General features: G+C 38.6%; 1 protein-coding gene across 1 annotated transcript; it reads left to right on the top strand.

The window, feature by feature from the left end:
- The first annotated feature begins 3,201 nt into the window (after nt 1-3,201).
- gtpbp8 (GTP binding protein 8) lies at nt 3,202-20,973 on the top strand. The gene is made up of 8 exons (XM_033617800.2): nt 3,202-3,351; nt 3,880-4,074; nt 4,195-4,348; nt 7,992-8,090; nt 9,076-9,206; nt 12,407-12,506; nt 16,724-16,842; nt 20,803-20,973. The coding sequence occupies exons 2-8, from the start codon at nt 3,905-3,907 to the stop codon at nt 20,891-20,893; spliced, it is 864 nt and encodes a 287-aa protein (XP_033473691.2). The 5' UTR covers nt 3,202-3,351; nt 3,880-3,904; the 3' UTR covers nt 20,894-20,973.
- The last annotated feature ends 1,235 nt before the right edge of the window (nt 20,974-22,208 follow it).

The raw sequence follows: 22,208 nt of genomic DNA on the forward strand, positions 1-22,208 counted from the left end.
TCACGGTGAAGGATGGGGGTGATGGAGTCATGAGAGCACCCGTGGCCACCCTCCCCTCTATTACCCCACCCCTATCTATCCCTCTCATCCCCTCCTCTCTGCTCCTTCCATCATTTATCTGTCCTTTCTGCGGCTATATATCCCTCACTGTCTTGTTTCCCACACAAGTGCCTCTTAAAAATGCTGCTGAGGTGTGGTTTTGTAAGGTTTAAAGGTTTTGTCCAGGGTTCCATTGTGCTAAAAGCCATATAATTGGCTGAAAAATGTCCACCTATTAAGCTCCCCATCAGCTGTCTGTGGTGGCGATTCCTTCTGGTTTCATCTCCCTGTGTAATAGTGAAATGTTATAGTAATGCAGCTACCCTTTTACTTGCTAAGTAATCCAAGGAGCACAGTTCTCTTCCTTTATTCTTATTTCAGCCGGAGGTATTTAATTAACTGCCGAACACATGTGTAACACTCATTTAACGATGCGCAAGACACACATGCAATAAAGGAGCGAGGAAGACAGACAGTGACTGAAAGAATAAATCAATTAAATATTTAATTTTCTAGTTTAATAAGGCACTCAATTCATATGAAATCTATATTCTCTTAAATGGGTGATGAATGAAAAAGGCGCCGGCATTACCACATGGCACATGATAATAAAAGACTCTACTGCAAAAGGACAGGGAGAATATGAGAGCTGTAATTGGATATCTGTGAATTAATTTGTTCAGTGAACATACTATGAATCACATCAGGTCGTAAAAAACCCAGATGGAGCAGAGGGAGGATTGGCACAAGGTGGCGAAGGCAAGATATTCAACATATCAGCGTGAGTGCAGAGGGATGCTTTGAGTAGTCTGCACTGCCACCATGTGGAGGGAAAAGGGTCAGCAGTCTGTGGCAGAGCCTTGAGATAACTGATTCATTTTGAAGTGCTTAGCTAAAAGTGAGATCCTCAAAGTGTGCCAAATATTGTACTGTTCAAATAAAAATTGAAACTATTCATCAAAGCAGGATAAATATGAGCTGATCTCTTCTCCACATTGGGAGGAATGTGGAGAATAACTACTGTGAGAAGGAGGCTAACCACTTTGTGTTCATGAACCTGTGAAACCTGACCTCCACTTGAACATGACTATTGATGAAACTCCATTTCCCACCGCGAGACTCAGTGTAAAAGAATGCAGAGTGGGAGAGAAGGCTGGAGTCACTCTTATCACTGCCACCTCCTATAACCAAATTTATGAAGACATTTCTTTGGCGTGCTCCACATAAACGTCAGTATAATAATCCTCAATAATCCCCACCAAGAGGGTGATGGAGGATGTATGTGACAGCTAGAACTGTACCTTTCCCTGTGGATGGGAGGCGTTTTCCACCCAAGAGCAGGAATGTTTCTCTGTGTCTCACCAGCCATGCATCAATGTGAAGAATGTAGCTGAATCTAAAAGAGGGTTCATGCTCATTAATTATGCCCCAATGGCCTATGCAATATTAGAATAGCACAGGGATAGAGATGTAACCCCAACACCTTTGTTTTAGCCTCCTCGGGATCTCATTTCACTGTCTCTTACTTCACTGTCTCAGACGTTTGCATTATGTTATATCCTCAGAGAAAACAGGATGTTGGGATGTAACAAAAGCACTTTATACACGGAGATTGCGCTATAGGGTCGCTACGCAGTCCCTTCTTTATGCCGTCTTTGCATTTTTACACAGAACCAAGGAGCAGTGGCATCATTAGTGTATAGTGTGTGAGTTTAGACAGTGTGTTTTGCATCGTGGAAGCAAAACAGGCGTGCGGGCATCTCATGTGACATAAAACATATGCTTCAGCAGCACTTGATGAACAATAACAATGGCATAACATGGCAATAAAAATCATTAACCATCCCTGTTATTTGGCGGTTGATCTTGTCCTTTGCTTGGAGGCTAAGGAGATCCCCGACCTCATTATTTTCCCAATTTGTGGACATTTTTGGCCACTGTTCTTCTTCTTTGAGTTTGCTGCTAACTGCTATCTGCTGCTTCTGTGAATCTGTAATGGCTATAGCAAGAATTATTGTGTAAACTCTCTTCCTCTAACAGAATCAAGCTTGCACATTACAATCATGTTTCCAAGCAGTGACAGCGGGAAGTGAAATTACTGTTTCAGTTTTTCTCAACACAACACAAAAATACAACTACTGTTATACTACTAGCACAACTAATACTGCTACTACTATTACTAAAACTACAACTACTACTGCTTATTATCATTATTATTAATACTATAAATGAAAAGGTTATAATAATGATAATAATAATAATGATAAGAGGAATAAGAAGAAGAAGAAGAACTTTATTTGTAAGCACCTTTAAAAGCAGAGTGCTTTGACAAAGAACAAGCAAGACAAACCAGAGGCAATATAACAACAGAAGCCAATCAATAATGCCAAACTAAGGCCAGGCAGAAATTAAGGAGGAATTAAACCAGAGATCAGATGCAAAAACATACTGGAAAGAGGACATATGATAATGAGAAGTAAATATAAAACAATTAAAAAAAAGAAAAAAGAAACCAATAAAACTAAATATGATTAAAAGAATAAACGCAGTAAACACAAAATATGAATAACAGTAATGATAGGCGGGATCGAGACAGAATAAAAAGATGAATAGAAAAAATTAAGAGCCTTTATTTTCTCTGACCAGTTACTTTATTTCAGTTGGTTTACTACATAGAGTAAGTCAAATAATAGTAACCACATATTTATTAAATAAAATTACAAATACATCGGAACCCTTAGCAGAGTGAAGTTGTTTCAGTCGAACTCATTTGAGCGCTGCACACAACATGGAGGACAGTGTTGGTCATACGGGGTTAAATAGCACATTATTCATAATACAGAAACATGAAACAGGAAATTGTGAACATTGTGAGTCAGGAGAAACAGTAGAACATATCCTCTTTCAGTGTCCAAAGTACCAAACACAGAGAAACACACTCAAAGCAGCATGTCAGAAAAATAAGATACCGTTTAATGTAGCAGATATATTGAGAAGAAACTCAGGGGATGTTGTATTTGGAGAGATTTTTAGGTTTTTGGAAGCAACAGGGCTTGTTAAAAAATTTAATACATAGTATATTCTGTTCCACACTCCAGTCCAGAAGGTGGCGGTAATGCACCTGAAAAGTTGTTTGCCAACCGCCATAAAAAGAAAGAAGAAGAAGAAGAAGAAGAAGAAGAAGAAGAAGATGATGGAGGACAGTGAAAGCAATTTGTAATAAGCAGTCATGGCATCGGAAAATAACATTCAGTTACAGCCAAACCAGGCTGTGTTATTTTATTATGAAGCAATGAAAATGTCGGAGTTTAGGTAAGTGGTGAAATTAAACCGCAGTTCGAAATGTTGTTCATATCAAACGTTTTATAGCCTAGCTGCTACATGTAACGTTAATGTTTCGCTAACTTACTGGACAGTCTAACGTCCACTTGACCTTAACGTTGTTTGTTAAGGGACAAAATCAGGTTTACAGCTAAATGTCACACATTTATGAACAAAATATTAGGTAGGCAACGACGTAAACTTTTTCTTAAGTGTGTTACATTTTTATGAAATAAGATATAGACAGCGTTAAAACATGGAATTTAACATTAGCTTATCAGAGTGTCTTGTAAGCTTTTACATTTGTGATGCCCTCGTGTTATCATCAGAGTTATGTAAGAAGTATTAGTATTGAATATAGCAGACTGTGTTACTCCCCACGTGCTTTGGATTGTAGAACGACCATGCAAAGCAGGGGCTGATCATCATCTTGCACTGAAGCTAACGCGTTTGTAAGACAACGCTGGCTGCACTTAAATAAAAGTTAAGAATTTCACACTGTCCTTTTCCCACCTGCAGGCAGGTCTGAAATCAGCAGTGGAAGATGTTTTGTCTCCGGCTGTCCCTGAGGCTACAGCGCGGGACACAAGTTTGTTCTGTGTCCCAGCAGAGCGTCCATAAACTTGCTTCACTTCAGAAAGCCACAATGCTTCCCCCAAAGAAAGCCCAAAGCTTACTTTACCCCTTTAGTGAGCTAGAGGTTTACCTGGACAGGTACTGTATTCGGTTTCTCCATCTGAAATGCGTGACTAGATTAATTGGGGTGCATGTTTTTGTATTGTCTTCTTTCATATCCTGAGTTGGATTATTTAGTTCACTGGGATGAATTTTCAGGTCTGTGGACAGGACAGAGTTCCAGCTTTTTCATCCCAGTTTGGAGGACATGCTTAAAGCAGAAAAGCTCTTCTGCTCTTCACAGTCTCATAAAATTGATTACTACGTCTCTGCAGAGAGGATGGACCATGTACCTGCACTGAAACCACCAGAGGTCAGTAGCCAGCCTCAGTCACACTGTTGGCAATTAGGTCATGTTCAGTACTACCAAAATGTATGAATGAGGGTGCCAACACAGAGGTCCCTTGCAATAAAACTGCCGTGTTGTCAACATGAAGTCATCTGCTGCGTTGACAGATCACATACACACAAGCACACATTCCTGGTAGATAACATTGTAACATGAACACTGTATTTCTATTGTTTACGTTGCATTGTTGCAACAAAAGATAAAATAATTGCTGCTGTGATCATTTTTTCACAGATGTAAAATCCTACCTCATAGTGTTATAAACTGTTTTGGCATCTGATACACAACCTCATGGATCTATTTCTCCAGCTGGATGTCCTGTTTTGTATTCTATATTTCACCGGTAACCTGAAGCAACACGTGTGTTGTTTAATGCAAGGCTTATTTTTGGTCTGATTGCGAGCTAAAAGCTACAGATACCTCATAAACAGAGCATTAATTGGCGTAAGCTGCAGTTTAAATGACTTTTGATTCTATGGTAGCTGTGTTCATACTGTGGTGGTGTGCCACAGGAGGGAATGCATTGTGCTTTGACAGACAGTGAAACACAGTGAGGAATGTACTGCCATATTTTGCGTCTTGCACATTTTCTTATTCATCTGATATGGTTTACTGCAAATATATTAAGAAAGTCTGGACAATTATGACTGCATTTATGAGTTTTTATGGCTAGCCGTGGCCAGAGACATCGGGTCTCATTCATGAAACGTGAGCAGAAGGAATTTGTGTGTAGACTGTTCGCAGACGGAAATTTACGTGCATGTCCGCATTCATCAGTATTTTAGTAGCTCCGATCTTTTCGTAGCTACTAACAAAATCTACTCCTGCTCCTGACCACTCGTAGTGCTTGTGTAAATTTAGTAAAGCACATAAATATTGCTTGTCACTATTGGAAATTACAATGTTAACTCGTATTGCGCTCTGTTATGTACACAATACACAGATGCCTTTGAAACACGTAATCTAAACATGACAAAATATTAAAAATATAACACATTTAGTTAAATTAGTTGGCAATTAGCAGGTTTAAGATCCAGATTAGGTTCATGATTGTGAATTATCTATGTAAATCGACTCAGTAGATTACACGTTCTTTCTACATGTTGAATGATGATAATAAAAATATCTGTAAGGACAGCCGGATCACAGCCTCTTCGGCCTCGGTGCCTGGGTTCAGCAGGGGCAGCAGGAGCAGCAGGTGGTGGAGCCATGAAGGAGCATGCGCCAGCTGAAAGAATTATTTGAGACAACACTTTTTTTTTTTTTTGTGGCTTTTTGATCATTTGAATGAATAAATCTGATTTGAAAAATGTTTAATTTATGTTGTATAAAACAGAGCTTTAGGCTATTAAGATTCAAATAATTTGAAGACGATGCATACAAACTGCTGTAGGCTATATGTTATCCGTATCATTTGTTAAAATAAATGTTAAATAGCTCTACATTCTGACAGCCATCACTGATTTAGAGTTTATCCATTACGCACAAAACATCTCTGGCTTCCCGTTCCCACTTCATTCAAAACCCCACAAATGAATCTTCTGTTTGTTGGTGACCGCTGTACTTTTTGTGTGTGCTTATGCGTTTCTTTGCCTCTAGTTTCATATCAAACCATTTACGCTTCACCTTTGACATGGTTCTTTGTACTACTGAGACAACATTAACAGCATCTGTTACCTCCCTCCAGGCCTTCACTTTGCCTGTCCCTGTCACACCACTACTAACTGAAGAAAATAAAATGTTTTTTCTTAAGTCCACTTCACCCAAAATTATTTTGATCTCCACTTCGGAAAAATTCTTTTATTGTTCCCTCTCTCTTTCTTTCTTTGCGCCATGACTGACAGGTCGACTGGATGCACCTACACCTCCTTATATGGTGGTCATTGGCTATTCATGGGTGGGGATTTATGCTAATTGCTGATTACCGGGAGTGCGCTGGCACTTTACGATGGATTGGCATTCAAGGTCATACACACGTATTTACGATCAAATCTGAGTTTCCCGCGGCATTCCTGAATCCGGAGTAGGTTTTTAGTAGCGTAGGCTTTTATGTGCAAATCTACACACAGATTTACTCACTTTTCATGAATGAGACCCATTGTGTTTTCAGGTTGTTGGTCTGTCCGCCCATCCCGTACTTGTGAACATGTTATCTCAAGAGCGCCTTGAGGGAATTTCTTCAAATTTGGCACAAACGTCCACTTGGACTCAATGGTAAACTGATTCAATTTTGGTGGTCAAAGGTCACTGTTACCTTGCATCTGCCTCATTCTTGTGAATGCAGTATCTCAAGAAGTCATTGAGGGAGTTTCCTCAAATTTGCCACGGACATCCACTTGGACTCAAGAATGAACTGATTGGAATTTGGTGGTTGAAGGTCACTGTGGCCTCACAAAACATGTTTTTGGCCATAACTCAAGAGTTCACAGGCTAATTACGACAACATTTCACACACGTGTCTAATAGGATAAAATGATGAAGTGATGACATGTCATATCCAAGAGGTTAAAGGTCAACTTCACTGTAACATCATAATATTCTACAAAAGCATTTTTCTGGCCATTATTCAGTGTCATATCTCAGGAACAGAAGGGGAGACATTTGGTCAGATACTGAATATGTGACACTAATCCTGGGTGTTCACCTTGAAACTGTGCTGATTGTTAATATCTTCTGTGCTGCTGGGGGGGAGATGTGTGTGAAGCATCCATGTTTTCACACACATGTAAGTGCAACTTGACTGGCTTGCTGGGACATACAACCACAAGATAATTCTATTTTTTTTAAAAAATTTTTAAGTGACCTCCTATTCTCTCTGTGTTGGCAAGCCTAGAACTTTTTTCACACTGCAGTAGTCCAGTTTATTCTTTAATGACCTGCTGTCATTAAGTGGGCCATTCACATTTCAGAATGATTTAACCATTCCCTGCCTGCTTCCTCCTGTTGTCCGACTCATCACACCAGCTAGATCAAGTTTGTCCAACTTTTAAACTTAAGGTTGTTCCCATTGCCCTTCCCTGACCCAAACAGTGGACACTCAGTCCGTTAAAAATGTAGCATAATGTCTCTTTACCCTCCTGCAGTCTCATACATAATTAAGCATGAGTTGACAGTTGATAATAAATGAGCAGATTTATAACCTTATAGACAGTCGTGTTCACCGGAGGGCTCAGAATGGAACATTGTCTTGATAGACAACGGGGTCTTTTTGGCATGCTGAGTTAGTTACCACTCTGCCTCTGTGCTCTGTCAGAGGATGATGTATTTGTAGCTTACTGGCAGCATGAGCCTCTATCCATCTGTCTTGTGTCTGAGAGATAGATGATCTGATGTCATGTCCTGTGGGACTTGGCGGTCGTTGGTACTGCAGAAGCAGAATGGTAGCAGCCAGCCGCAGCAGCACTAATGGTCAGAACAGGTGTGCTGGTAAAAATGTTCACTGAAAATTGAAAACCTGACAGACCTTTTAAGGAAAATATTTCAGCACAGACTCACACAGATCATTGAATTACTATCAAGATCATTAGAAAAGTAACTGTAAGGTGTAATTTAATAAAAAAAATATTTCAGAAGAAAAGGACATAGAGGAAGTTTTGTGTATTTTCAGGTGTGTTTCATTGGCAGAAGCAACGTGGGCAAGTCGTCCCTCATCAAAGGTCTCTTCTCACTGACTCCTGAGGTAGAAGTCCGAGTCTCCAAAACTCCAGTGAGTAGTCTTAACTGACATACAGTGTGTGTTTGAATTTCAAGGTCTGGCATGTATAGTTCACACAATGTTATCTCACATATCAATTCATAAGTGGAGCTGACGAGATATAAGTTAGAATGACTTTACCTGCTGTTGTTGTAATCTCAAATAAACCTCGTTCAAGTTTTCCCTGCCTGATAAGAGTACTGCGAGCCTTCACAAAAAGAAATTGGATCATGAGTCAAAACTGGGATACCTTGCAGACTAAAGGCTCATTTGTGTTCATCGTCAGGCACATATATATATATATAGAGATGGAGCCTTCTAGTCCATACTCTGCATTCGTTTCATCCATATTTGTGCACTTTTTTCTGATCGTGGAGACAGTGTAGCATATTTCAAGCGAGACAGGACCATAGGAGATGACAAAGACTATCAAAAAAATGGCGGAACAGAATGCGTCAGTAATATGGTAAATGGAATTCTCTGTCCATCTGTCGCATTGTATTTAATGGCCTCACAGACCACCGCCATCTAGAATGTTTCCCTCGTTAAAAGGTACATCGTTACAACCTCCTCCACTGTTACCTTGTTTCTTGTATGAAATTTTTGACTCCACCCTCTAGTGCCATTGACTGTATCTATGCCATCATAAAGATTGCATGGAAGTATGAGGGCAGTGACATTTACAATATTTGAAACAGACGTACCTATTTTCGTATGTAAGAAGAGCCCCAGCCGGCTGGAGGATTCGAACCCAGAACCCTGCTGTGAGGCAACAGTGCTAACCACTGTATCACCATACCACCCAGGAAACCAATGTGATATGAAATTATTCTATCTACCAGTGTAGCAGTGATGAAGTAATTCATCTGTATGAAAATGAAAATGAAAGAAGCAAAGATATCAGCATATGACTTGTCTTGCTCAGAGCTGAACTCATTATTTTTCCTTGACATCTCCTTAGCGTTCATGTATCTTTCTCTCTGTATTTCCTCCCCAGGGTCACACAAAGAAAATGAACTTCTTTAGAGTGGGCAAAGCTTTCACCATCGTTGACATGCCCGGCTATGGACACAGAGCACCCAAAGACTTTGTGGATATGGTAGAGCCGTATCTTTACACAAGGAAAAAGTAAGATTTACTTTCGTTAGCTGCCTGGGGGAAGCAAGTCCTGTGTGTGTATAGAGCAGAGTCACATGGTCTCAGCACAGAAAGAATATATAGCCCTCATACACATATGACTGATGTGTGGAGGGCCACAGTAAGACTGCCACTAACTATCCACCCTGCAATAAATACAAATGGGAAACACCATGTGAATCAGACCTATACCACACTGCACAACTCAAAAACTTATCACTGGGCCAGCAAATTCCAGAACATTACCTTCACACACAAGTTTGATCTGACTTCAGGCAGAATGAATAATACTCAGAAACACAGGCATTTACTGTCTTTTGTCTTTTACTGACAAAGCGTATGACATCAACATGGCTTCTGTAATGTCTTGTTTACATTTTGTCTCCTCAGGCACAAGTGTAATGAAGTTCTTATAACTGCAACCTAAAAGGAAGCCTATATTGATACATTTGCAGTATTCGTTCGATGAGGTTGACCTCTTGTGTTAAAAAAAATCATCTACTTTTCTTACTTCTAATGATTTCTTTTCCCACTCTAATGGTAAAAACTTTTACATGTAGCTTAAAACAGTCCCACCCTCTATAGCTAGAGTCTCCAACTCAAACTACCTGAGGCCTCTACTACGAATCCAGTTCAACTTACCCAGGCTATCTTCTCGCTATCTGGTTTGACTAACCCTAACATTGGCTGTCTGGATAACTGGTACTACGAAGCTTGTTAGCAACCAGTTCAGTCAACTCTGGGTTTTCCTATCCAGCCACGAGCGTGTTCATGTAAAAGGGGCGGGGTTGTTAATTATGAGAGAAATCACCAGAATCATAGGCTGCTTCATATGATATGAGATGAAACAGTAGCAAAAATGTCTGCGAATAATAGACAGTAAAATGTTAGTGGCGTGGGATGTAAATGACAATCTTTAGTCTTGGGGGTGGCAGTAGCTCAGTCCATAGGGATTTGGGTTGGGAACCGGAGGGTCGCCTGTTCAAGTCCCGTCCGGACCAAAAATATGGAGCGTGGACTGGTAGCTGGAGAGGTGCCAGTTCACCTCCTGGGCACTGCCGAGGTGCCGCTGAGCACCCCCCAACTGCTCAGAGCGCCTGTCATGGGCAGCCCACTCTGACATCTCTCCACTTAGTGCATGTATAGGTCCAGTTTGTGCATGTGTGTGTTCGGACCTGTGTGTAATTGACAACAGAGTGAAAAATTGAATTTCCCCTCGGGGATTAATAAAGTATATAAAATTAAATTAAATTAAAATTAGTCTTAAAACGGAAAGTCTAGAAACACTGAAAACACTATCCAAAAATTCACCGTCATCAGAGACTTAAATTACGTGCAGGTATCACTGAGCTATGGGCCTATGTGACATTGGTATAGAGTATTTTTTGCTGTTTAGTTGGATGATAATGAAACTACTCTGAATATGTCACATAACACATTAAATACGGGCGGTCATCAAATTCAAATGTCTCATCCAGTTGGTCAAAATCGGGTAAAAATTCAGCCATGACTACTCCAAACAGAGTAACTCCTTGCGTTTGGTAAGGTCACTCCAGTGGTAACTTCCTTCAACAACTCAAATCTCTTTCAGAGCCAGACCTTCTCTCTCTTGAGTGTTTTGACTTGCCACAACAAACACGTCTGAATTTTTACCCGATTTTGCAGAGCTCATTGAAACTGAAGAGCGGACGAGGAGAGAGAGGGAGCAGTGTTACTTCGGTATCACATATACTAAAATTGCAACAGGCAGAGGAACATGTCCGAATCAAGCTAAAAGTAAACACAGACATTCATTTCTCCTTTCCTTTATGTTGTCGGATAACTATACTAACAATCCGAGCCTATCTGTGTGAAAAAAATGCACTTTTAGTGGACGTATTTTGGCGTTGTTTGACGCTGTCTGAATGCCCTATTATTTAATATAGCGCGCGCTCACGGGCTGCAGGCAGGTCAGCCCTAGCTTCATACTTGAGAAATGTCAAATACTGAACATTCTATCACTCACTTAGACAAAAGTAGATTGGAAAATAGGGCACAGGCTGAAAAAAACATTAGTTCCCCTTCAATGAATTGATCAAAAAAATAGAAAGCTTACTAGCACTTTAGCAGCATTTCCACCTTTTTGGAAACCACAAAGTGAGGCAGGAGTCCTTAGAATATAGCTGACCCCTTTTGTGCCTGATTAAATGATGTTTTTATCGAAATCCGACAGAGTTGACAAAAATCTCGGACACATCATTAAAGGGCCAATATTGTCACAAAAAATATATATTAAAACAAAGATGATTATAACAGTAAATTTTTACACCAATGCTATCTGTATGTATGGTTAGTTTTAGATTTTGAAGGCTTTTGACATTTTTTAATTTTAAGTTGTGAATTCTTGCCATGGGACAAGATAATACAGGACAAGTTTACAAAAAAAACATGAAAGCAGATCAAAATGTTTTATAATTCATATGTATTTCATAAATATAAATCTTTTAAGGATAATGTTTCACCCCCAAAATGAAATTAGTGTATTTGTAAGTTATAATTTTAAGTTGTTGGTTTTTTTTGTTTGTTTTGTTTTTGTTTTTTTTGCTGGCAAGATAAGTCCCAATTCGAATGGGTGAACTATTTACTCTGGTGCCAAAGTACTTGTCTCTCCCTCTCCTCTTCCATGTACATTCCATTTTGAGAAGAAGAAAAAAATGCAGCTTGCGATTGTGTTTCTGGACAGTTGCAGCCAAACCAGAAATGATCTGTATGGAAACAAACTAAATTTTTGTGAGATCTGTTTGTTTCTGTTCCATGACTGTAATATGAGGCCATGCTACAAATAAAGTCAGTGGAACTGAATTGTGCTAACTGTAGATTGTGACCCAGTCCACAAGGTGGTGTTGTGTAGTCACACCACTGTCATTTAGAATGCGTTTGTTATTTACAACTACTTAAGTCATCATGAATGAAATATTCGCAGAGCCTGCAGAGGAAAAAAAAAAGAATCATCTTTCATCCAAGAGACTAGTGTGCGATGTCATGTGTACCTGTGTTTTTTTACTGGCCCTATCTTCTGCAGCTGAAGATCTGTGCAGGTAAACCCTTATTTTTATGACCGTGGAAGACCTTGAAATGTCTCACCAGTCATATTCATGAGCCTGTCCTTTGTTACATATAAAACTTGGCTAATGTATCTTTACTTCCTTCAGTCTGGCGAGGACATTCCTGCTGGTTGATGGCAGTGTTGGTCTCCAGAAGGCTGACATGATCGCCTTGGAGATGTGTGAGGAGACTAGATGTCCATATGTGGTAGGACACACACACACACACACACATACAAACACACAGACAAACACCCATAGGGATGAAATTAATAACATTTTATTGATACCAGTGTATCAGTCTGATTCCTTATAGATTCCTTGTCTTTGTGGGAAAATGTAAGCCTACACAGGTTTTCAGTGTCAGCGCAAATGTTTTTATCATCACAGTATAGATGAAAAAAGAGAATCGTTGGAGAGCATTTGTTTTCATTTAGCTTCACTTAGTCAAAGTTACACATGCTAAGCATGCCTGCATGGTGCTGATGTTATTGTAACATTAGATATTTACTGTGGGTTCCGGATGTGCTGCTCAGCTGGGAAGCATTGGCGCTCCTGTAGAGTGTCAAATACATGGCTTTCCTGGAATTTAAGCCCATGTTGTGGAGAAAGGCATTTTAGCATATTTCTGGTGTTTCCACTCATACTTGAAATTAGGGTTGGGCAATATGGCTAAAAAATGTTATCAGGATAAAGATATTCACATCAGTCAATATGAATAATTATCACGACAAAGTCGGGTCATTATTTCTTTCATACTGAAAGGCTGATTTTTGCTCCAGAAGTGAAAGTAAAAAAAAAAAAACATGGTTTATTGTGGTTTAAATTTTTATTTATTGTCAGAACATGACAATATTTGCCAAACAGCAGAACATTTTTACAAATCCTAGGTAGATTTAAAACACTTAGAATTAAAATGTCAATAAATAAAACAATAAGCAGACAAAGAAATCTTAATTCTGGCAGGACATCAACTCTTTGTACAGACCATGTAAACATTTTGTAAGTGTGTGTTAGCTGACAATGTAAACAGCATAAATAGACAAAACAAAAATGTTAACTGTGGTCAGAATTTTCTGTTCAAGTTTTACACCCACAGTTGATTATTTCTGCCATTTCTCAATCAAAACAATACCAAAGACAGACATTGATGACTTTGTGAAGTAGCATGGGATCATTTATTGCAGACAAAAATCTGACTTGGACAGAAATCAGTCCTATTCACATTACCTTTAATTATGTCATGTAATGTCATTCTAAAGAAATAGCCAGTTCATCATTCATGTTAACTTGCTAACTTACCATAGCATTAAATGAGTCAATGATACAGCTACTGTAGCTAAGGTTGTGTGGTGAATTCAATCATGGGTAGCCCTGCGCTGTTATCTGTGCTCAAAACAGTCATACTAAAAATAACTTTATTAGCATGTTTTAATGTTGTTGTAACATTAAAACATTACCATTTGCATTAGTGACTGGTCTCGTCTTCTTTTTCTACTACTACTGCTTCTACTGACGTTACTCTTCTCCCTCTTCTTCTTCTGGTTAATGGCAGGTGGCAACTGGGGTTTAAGGTGGCCCCTCTAGGTGTGTATGCGTGGTTAAGTCAGATTTTATCAAACAGTTATTTACCTGTATTGAAGAAACACAGACATGCGCGCGCTTTATTGAAACTTAGCAACATTATGTATGTTTAGTTGAAAAAGACTTCTGAGTGAATCATTTTATAAGATCTTATCTTGAAAGCAGAGGATATGAAGAAAAGGACATATTGGACCATAACCCAAATAGAAATTATATTTCTTTTATCCATGTAATCTCAGTCATGATTATTATGATACTCATACTTCAAATGACGGTCAGCCAGCAAGACGTTCTCTGGTCACCAACCTGTAACTTGTATTTTGGGTGAGTCACCATCTCATATTACCAAATGACTTTTGAGTATGATGGATCATTTCTGTAAACATTGTGGAATCACAGTGATCAGTCTATTAATTGATAAATTTATCTATAGAAAATCAACCTACCAAGCAATAATAATATAATCTGATCAGTTATTTTGATAATCCTCTGATTAGTATTTTATTATTTGTTTCAAGAGGAAATGCCAGAATTCTCCAATGTCTAAACTGTGCGTGTTTTCTGGTTGAGGTAATCTTTTACAGTTGTTAAAGGTTAATCTCTGGGGTTTGGACTGATTGTTGCATAAAACAACACATATGAGGAAATCACCCTGAGCTTTAGGGAATTGTTGTTCACGATGATTTGACTTTGTATAAGCCAAACAATATATTGAATATAGAAGAAAAAAATTGACAGATTAATTGATTATGAAAATGATCATTAGTTGCAGCCCTAAAAACATTGTCTAAATGCTGCATCAATGTGACCCAGACATCAGGTTTTTTTTTTTTTTTTTTTTACACAAGTCTCTTGCCAAATAGCTGTTTGTTAGATGTGGCATGTTATGACACGCAAGTTAGAAGCTCTACAGCACACTATGAGAGAACACACAGTGCCAGCCTGTGCCTGCCTGTAACCTGAAAACAAACCTGCACCATTAACATTTGCTGTGCCGCACTGGCCACACCAACCCCAACCAATTTCAAACACAAGCAAATAATTGATTGCATGAGCTGGGGTGAAAACAAACCATTAAAACAGGTGTGTAAGCACAGGTGAAATGTAGTTTGCTTAAACTTGTGCTTGAGAAACAGCAGCTTGCTTTTTGTTAATGCTGGAAATGTGTTATTTTTATTATTATTATTTTTCTTCTGCTATTTGGTGGAGATGGCAAGCAATAATGTCAACCAGCTTTTCCCGTCCTTTTCACATTTTAGTCATCGCTCTTACAAATCCTCATCATTATGTCCACACTGAATTAATGCTGAACGTTCTCACTCAGCTATTTAAAAACTGCTTTCCCCTCTGAAATGCCAGCGCTGTCGCGATGTAATGAAGCACCCCCACTCTCTACGCACTGTGCAGTCAATTATTAATGCTCTCAGGTTATTAAACACTTTGACCATTATTAAGGGTGTGACAGTACAGCTTTTAACAAAGATGGACTCTCAGTGCTTAAAGGCGAAGGAAGCATGAAGACGAGCTGAAAGGGTCACTTTCAAACCTAAAACCGACTTAAAAAGTTGTTGCTGAGTTGCTATGTTGTTGATAAGGGATAAGTTACAGTACAACAGCAGCTCAGTAAGTTGTAATGTAGTGACTATAGTAGGGATGTCCCAGTCTGATCTCAAAGATGTGTATTGGGATCATCAATCATTTTTTAACTGAATGACAGGCCCACATGGAAACTGCACCTGCAGATTTTCCTTAGATGTTGCTTGTGAAACTCAGAATATTGTCACGATCTCCTCCACCTCCTTGGGCATGTGTGTGACAGTCATGTGTTGTATTCAGTTAGCATTAAAATCAAAGTTAGTGATGTAGTCAAAAATAAGATTAACTGTTAATTGTTATTGTTAATTGTTAAATGGTCAGCAAATTATTTTTTGTTCTCTGTGGTCCATATTGAATTTTCCATTTTAATAGTCTTGTGTCCCACATTTTGTTGATTGACTTTTCCAAAAATGTTTAATTTTCTCGAAATTGTAACTAAATTTCTCAAATTATTCATGATTAAATTACATTTCTGATTCTACTAAGTAGTTCTTTAAGCCTGCTTGAGGTAATTTTTGGTTTTAATATATTGTGTGAGATTATTTTTGTTCAAAAACAATTATTATCATAAAAGAACATTGTCTGTCACATTACAAGCTAAAACAAACAAACAAAACACACTGTATACTATATATAGCAAAATGCTGTATGAGACTGTTTATGTTTTTAACCTAAGTTATAAGCACTCATCTCATTTCAGCTCAGTGTGAGAGTCTCTTGCATTTTGCTGTCATCCATGGCACATGGTGTTTCACTGCACTGCTCAGAGGAGAGACAAGCTCTGCAAGTTAAAGCCAATAAGAGTAATATTTTAATGTAATCTGTGCAAAAGATGCACAAACGACGAAAATAAACACTCAACTATTCAGAGTTCCACTTCCTACTCTGCAACTTTTGACATTTGTGGGAATACACATGAGGAATATGCAAGCCTTGACAAGTGAGAAAACTGCAGTTCTTATAGAACTTGTATACTAATAATATAATCAATTTGCAGGAGAAAGACAATTGTAGACCAATCATACAAAAGCTAAAATCCTTATATCCAGAGACGGCATAGTGCAGTATTCTTAGCTGTGGATTGGTTGATTAGGAAATTAGGATAAAATGAAGATCACCTGGTACCTGATGGTGTTTCTATCTGTTTGCTGTGTTTTTTTATTTTTTTAAGAACTTGTGTAAGTCTGGTTATGCATATTGTACATGAGTGTAGAATTGTAATGTGCCAAATATTTTGTTGTGCAGATGGTGGTGACAAAGATTGACAAATGTGGACATGGACCACTGTTGAAAAACTTAATGAATCTTCAGGATGTGGTGAAAACACATACTACAAGCTGCTTCCCTCAGCCATTCCTGGTCAGGTGAGAGCCACACTTTGTATTTGATGGCTTAAAGAATAAGGCTGGTGATATTTTCTGTCTCTTATCATTAACAAACTCCACAAAAACTCTTCCAGGAATTGATTCTACTTAGAAGTGTTGTGTGTTCATATCAAAGCCTGATATCTCTTACTCTCCTGTGCCATAGAACTTTATTGTAGTCCAGAAACTATTAAAAACACATCAGTGAGCCAGGCTGTTGTACTGGGTGACATGTTCCTTCATGACTATGAACACACACACACTGGAGTTTATTTTGACTCAATCCCACATACACTATCTTACTGCCACAGATACTGACTAGCACACCAAGTGTGTGTTAATCAATGGCTGAAAATAGTCTCATGCTGTTCTAGGAAATTACTTATTTAAATGTAGTATGTATTTGTGTTATAGGATGGTGTATAACACCATCCTATATTCCAACCCCTGGGGGTTGGAATTGGGGGATTAGATCACCACATGATTCCCCAGCGCGGCACCGCTGCTGCTCACCACTCCCTCTGGGGATGGGTCAAATGCGGAGAACAAATTTCATACACTCAGGTGTGTGACAATCAGTGGAACTTTAATCTTTTAATCTTTAAATGGCACTCAGCTCATCCTCAGACAAGGTTGGGATTTCATAAAGTTCTTGGAGACAGACTATTGAATTGTTGGCTTTTGATCTTTTCACACTGTTAAAGATGTTTTAGGGGCACTTCTTACATGCTAACCTGGGGCCTGTTTCAGAAAGCGGGGTTTGTGAAAACTCTGAGTTAGTTAACACTAAGATGAGGGAAACTCTGGGTTTTCTGTTTCAGAAAGAGAGGTAACTTAAACTCTGAGTCAGCATTGTAGTGAATGCTTAAATTCACAACATTTGTTAAAGACGCTAAAATAAAGCCACTGAATGCTGCTGAGCCAAAGATCCAAATAGATTGTAAAATTTAAAATCCACTGTAGTATTTCAACCTCCAAACTTTCTAAGTGAAACACCAACCACATTATTAAAAGATCAGATTGTGAGGGCACAGCTTTATCTCTATGTCTTTGATTTATAAATTTTTTAAATCTTAAACTATATTTTTCTTCCTCAGTTGCTAGCTCCTGTGGTTTGTCCATGTCAGATTAAAGCTGAAGAAATAGATTTAAAATGTAATGTGGCCCATGGCCTAAATGATGAATTAATGGACAGCACTAAATGAAATTTTATTGTGTTAACTTATTAATGTTTTTCTCTCCTCTGACTCAGGCTATTTTTATATATAAATGTGCAGAGTCTGCATATACATGCACTAATATCTCTACGTCGACCAAATTAAAATGGAGGCTCTGCCTTTTATTTATCTGTTATTTATCTATTTATCTGTTATCTGTTATTTATCTGTTCATGGTGAATCGTAGTATTGGAGCTCCATTGATGATGGCTTTATTCTTTCACTGTGCACAAGTTTAACTCTGAGTGAACATACTCAGAGTTGACTAAACTGACCTTGATAAGCTGTTCTGAATCCATCTCAGGGTTAGACTCAGACTTCAGAGTTAGACTCAGAGTTCAGAGTTAGACTCAAGTGCAACACACACTGCCACCGGCGCAGCACTGTGGCCGTCAAGTGCCGCCCCCCCAACACACATTGGCAGCGGTGCGCAGCGGCACCGTCAAGTGTATTTCCCAACCCAACCCGCTAGGTGGCTGTACCTACACTAGTTGCCAATGGTTGCCAACTGTTAGTAACGGAAGAAGAAGAGGAAAAACTTTGAGGCAACAACAACTTGGATTTCACGTGTGAGTTTCTTATCAAAATCGTCTTATTAAAAATTTGAAAAACTTAATAACGTTAAGCATCCCTTTGAGTTGATACTACAGCAGCTGAGACGTACATTAAAGGCTTTTCTCGCAGCGCCAGCTGCGCTGGAAATAGAGCAGTGGGCTGAAGCAGAGCCCCTGGGGGGTGGTGTGGGTTTGTTCATAGAATATAATGGAGGCGAGCGTTTTGACGCACGGTGTATGGCAGCGGTGTGTGTTGCACTTCAGAGTTCAGAGTTAGACTCAGAGTTCAGGGTTAGACTCAGAGTTCAGGGTTGGACTCAGAGTTCAGGGTTAGACTCAGAGTTAGACTCAGAGTTCAGGGTTAGACTCAGAGTTCAGTTAGACTCAGAGTTCAGGGTTAGACCCAGAGTTTGTTAAACCGGCTTTCTGAGACAGACCCCTGTTCAGCAAACTGTACATTTCCATAGTATAATTGTATTACAATAACATAGTCATGCATACAACCAACAACAGGGTTGAGCTGAATACGTGGATTAAACGAGTATCCAGTACGGATAATGTACTTTCTGTGAGTAAAAGTATTATCTAAGTAAGATGTGTCAATATCTATACAGATACTTATTCTAATAAATAATACATATAGCAACTTCTAATCCACCCCTATCAGTCTCAGGTTTAAATAACAACATCCAGTGAAGTATCACCTATTTGTAGTTTGAACTCCACCCATTTTTAGTATGGATATATATGGATACAGATGATTTAGTTTTAGTTGGTTGGAACAGACAGATAACAGTGTACTCGCTCATCCCTACCCAACACTGTCTGAGTTTGTCGCTCTTAAATTAATCCGAGTTACTAAAACGCATTGTGTGTTTTCTTGTGGTCCCCCAAACTTGTCAAATACATTTCCTTGCTCATGAAACATTTACAAAGCTGTCTTTTTTTAAAAGACTTTTTAAATCCAGCTTTGTATATTGTTTCACCTGTGTGCGTGCACAAGTGCATCTTTGTGCACATGAGAGTTGTTGTGAAAGCAGTAACTCAAAATCACGTTGTGGGATTTTTCTCAAATTTGGCACAAACGTCCACATGGACTCAGCAATGAACTGATTAGAATTTGGTGGTCGAAGGTCAAAAGTTGAAGTCAGTGTAACCTCATAAAACATGTTTTTTGCCACAAGTAAAGAATTCATACATTAATTATGATAAGAATTCACACAAGTGTCTAAAAGGATATAGTGATGAAGTGATGTCATTTTACATTCAAAAGATCAAAGGTCAACTTGGCATCATAATGTTCTGGCCATTACTCAGCACCATATCTCAGAAACAGAAGAGGAGACATTTGGTCAGATACTGAATTGGTGACACTAATCTTGGGTATCCACCTTGAAACTGTGCTGATTGTATACATCTTCTGTGCTGCTGGGGGGAAGATGTGTGTGAAGCATCCATGTTTTCACACACATGGAGGTAAACTGTAAGTGGAACTTGACTGGTTAGCGTATAGGCATCCAACTGCGAGGCAGTAATTGTAGTTTGTTTTTTTGTTTGGTTTTTTATTACACCAATCAAAGTTTATTTAGGACATTTAAGATGAAGAAAAAATGATCCAAGAAATCACAACAATAAAATGAATCAAAATAGGGAAAAAAAAAAAAAAAAACATGTTCCCACATGGAACACCTGGATGGAATGGACCACCTAACTCCAATTTTGGACTTGAAATGTGCAGCTGTTAATAAAAGTCAAGTCAGTTTTCTCTTTGCATAAGAAAACAACACGGTTAGAATTAAACTTCAGGAGAGCAACTACAGTTCATGTAACAAAGAAATCCCATTGGATTTTAGATGCAGAGCTCAGCAAAGGGTTTATCAGGTGTTCCACTGCATACAGTAAAAACTGAAAATTGTCATTGGGGTTTGTAATTGGAGCTTATTAAAAAGCTTTCTTAAACCTTGCTTTGTAAAGGAAGTTATTCCCTACTGCTATCACCAATGCTTGCTCATGGGAGAATTGGTGGGTCTCTGTGAATTAAATTAAAAAGTATGGTGCCAGACCTGCACTATATGAAAAGATTGTTTAGATAACTTTTTAGGATTTGGTGCTATGTTCGATAAAATTGACATGACTGTCTTTGTCTCTTTCTCTCTCTCTCTCTCTCTCTCTCTCTCTCTTTGCAACAGCTCCCTGCAGTTTTGGGGGATCTACCTCCTGAGATGCTTCATTGCCCATGTGACAGGACACATCATTTTAGCGGACATCTCTCAAAGCTGACTAGAGGCCAGCTTATTATACATCTAAACTGCTTCAGAGGCTTTTATTTTCTAATAAAATGCAAAACACTCCTTTGCTGATTTGGCTGATTGTCCATTTACTTCATAGTTACGCATTATATTACATTTTTACACTATTTTCATAATACAGACAGATGCACATGGGTACACAAGTTTAGCATCTCAGTTGCAAACCATAGGCATTTTACTCTAACAGCTTCCACTCCTCTGGTTTCAGGCTTCTCACCATATTTCAAACCTGGCTGCTGATGTGCTGCTATTCAGCCACAAGAGCATTAGTGAGATCTGATAATAAAATAGACTGACTGATGAAAAGTGTCACGAAATGTTAAACTGCATCTGAGGCTTTACGATAAGGTCTGGCTCACAGTGGGCATTCCAGTTCATCTCAAAAGTGTTGGGTGGGGATGAGGTCAGGACTTTCTGCAAGCCAGTTAACTTCTTCCACACCAAACTGTGAAAACTCTTCATGTATGTGGCTTTGCGCACGGGGGCATTGTCATGCTGAATCAGGAAAAGGTCTTCCCCAAAGTGCAGTAAAGCAAACTACTGTGTTAATTGTCATTGCATGCTGTAGCACTGAGTTTTCTGTTAATGAGTCACAGCCATAAAAAACAGCCACAGACCAAAAGTCCACAAAAGTATGTAGATAGGAACTATGACAGTTTCATGTACTGGAAGCCATAGTGTGTAACTTTAAGATAGGACTCTGCCTTAAAAGACCTATGCCCTTGCAAAGTCATAATTAAGATTAATAACAATCAGAATTTTAATTGACCTCTCTTGTTTGGCCTACAAGGAGGACTATTTCCTCAGCTACATGCTCTAATATGAGTTATGTTGTTGGACTCAAAAGTCATACAGTTTAAGGCAAGTTAGAGTTTAGACTAGAATTTCAAGACCAACTTTACAATAATTAAAATACAAGAAAAAGACACATGAACCGACATATGTTGCTAAGGGTTAGGGAAACACACAGAGGCTTGCATGCATTGCCTTGTACTGGTTTCAGTCATGCTACAAAATACTGATTAAATAGCCAGGATAATAATGGCTGTATTGTATATAATAATTTCCATGGAATTTGCATTTCTCCATGTCATCCAGTTATGCGAGCAGCATTTGGTAAATTATTTTAAAATAAATAAATGTTACAAATTTTTGACATTTTTCAATGAAACATCAGAAAAACATGATTCATAAAATAATACTTCCCATGTCTCAGCATTTTTAAGACTTCTGAAAGATAGATTTAAGACATTTTAACAACAATTAAGCCCTTATTTTTAGATAAA

The sequence above is a fragment of the Epinephelus lanceolatus genome, chromosome 14, assembly GCF_041903045.1.
Source record: "Epinephelus lanceolatus isolate andai-2023 chromosome 14, ASM4190304v1, whole genome shotgun sequence".
NCBI lineage: Eukaryota > Metazoa > Chordata > Actinopteri > Perciformes > Serranidae > Epinephelus > Epinephelus lanceolatus.

Coding starts and splice junctions, on each gene's coding strand:
- gtpbp8 (XM_033617800.2), top strand. CDS start 3,905: ATGTTTTGTCTCCGGCTGTCCCTGAGGCTACAGCGCGGGACACAAGTT. Junction 8,091..9,075: donor TCCGAGTCTCCAAAACTCCA/GTGAGTAGTCTT, acceptor TTTCCTCCCCAG/GGTCACACAAAGAAAATGAA. Junction 12,507..16,723: donor AGACTAGATGTCCATATGTG/GTAGGACACACA, acceptor TTTGTTGTGCAG/ATGGTGGTGACAAAGATTGA.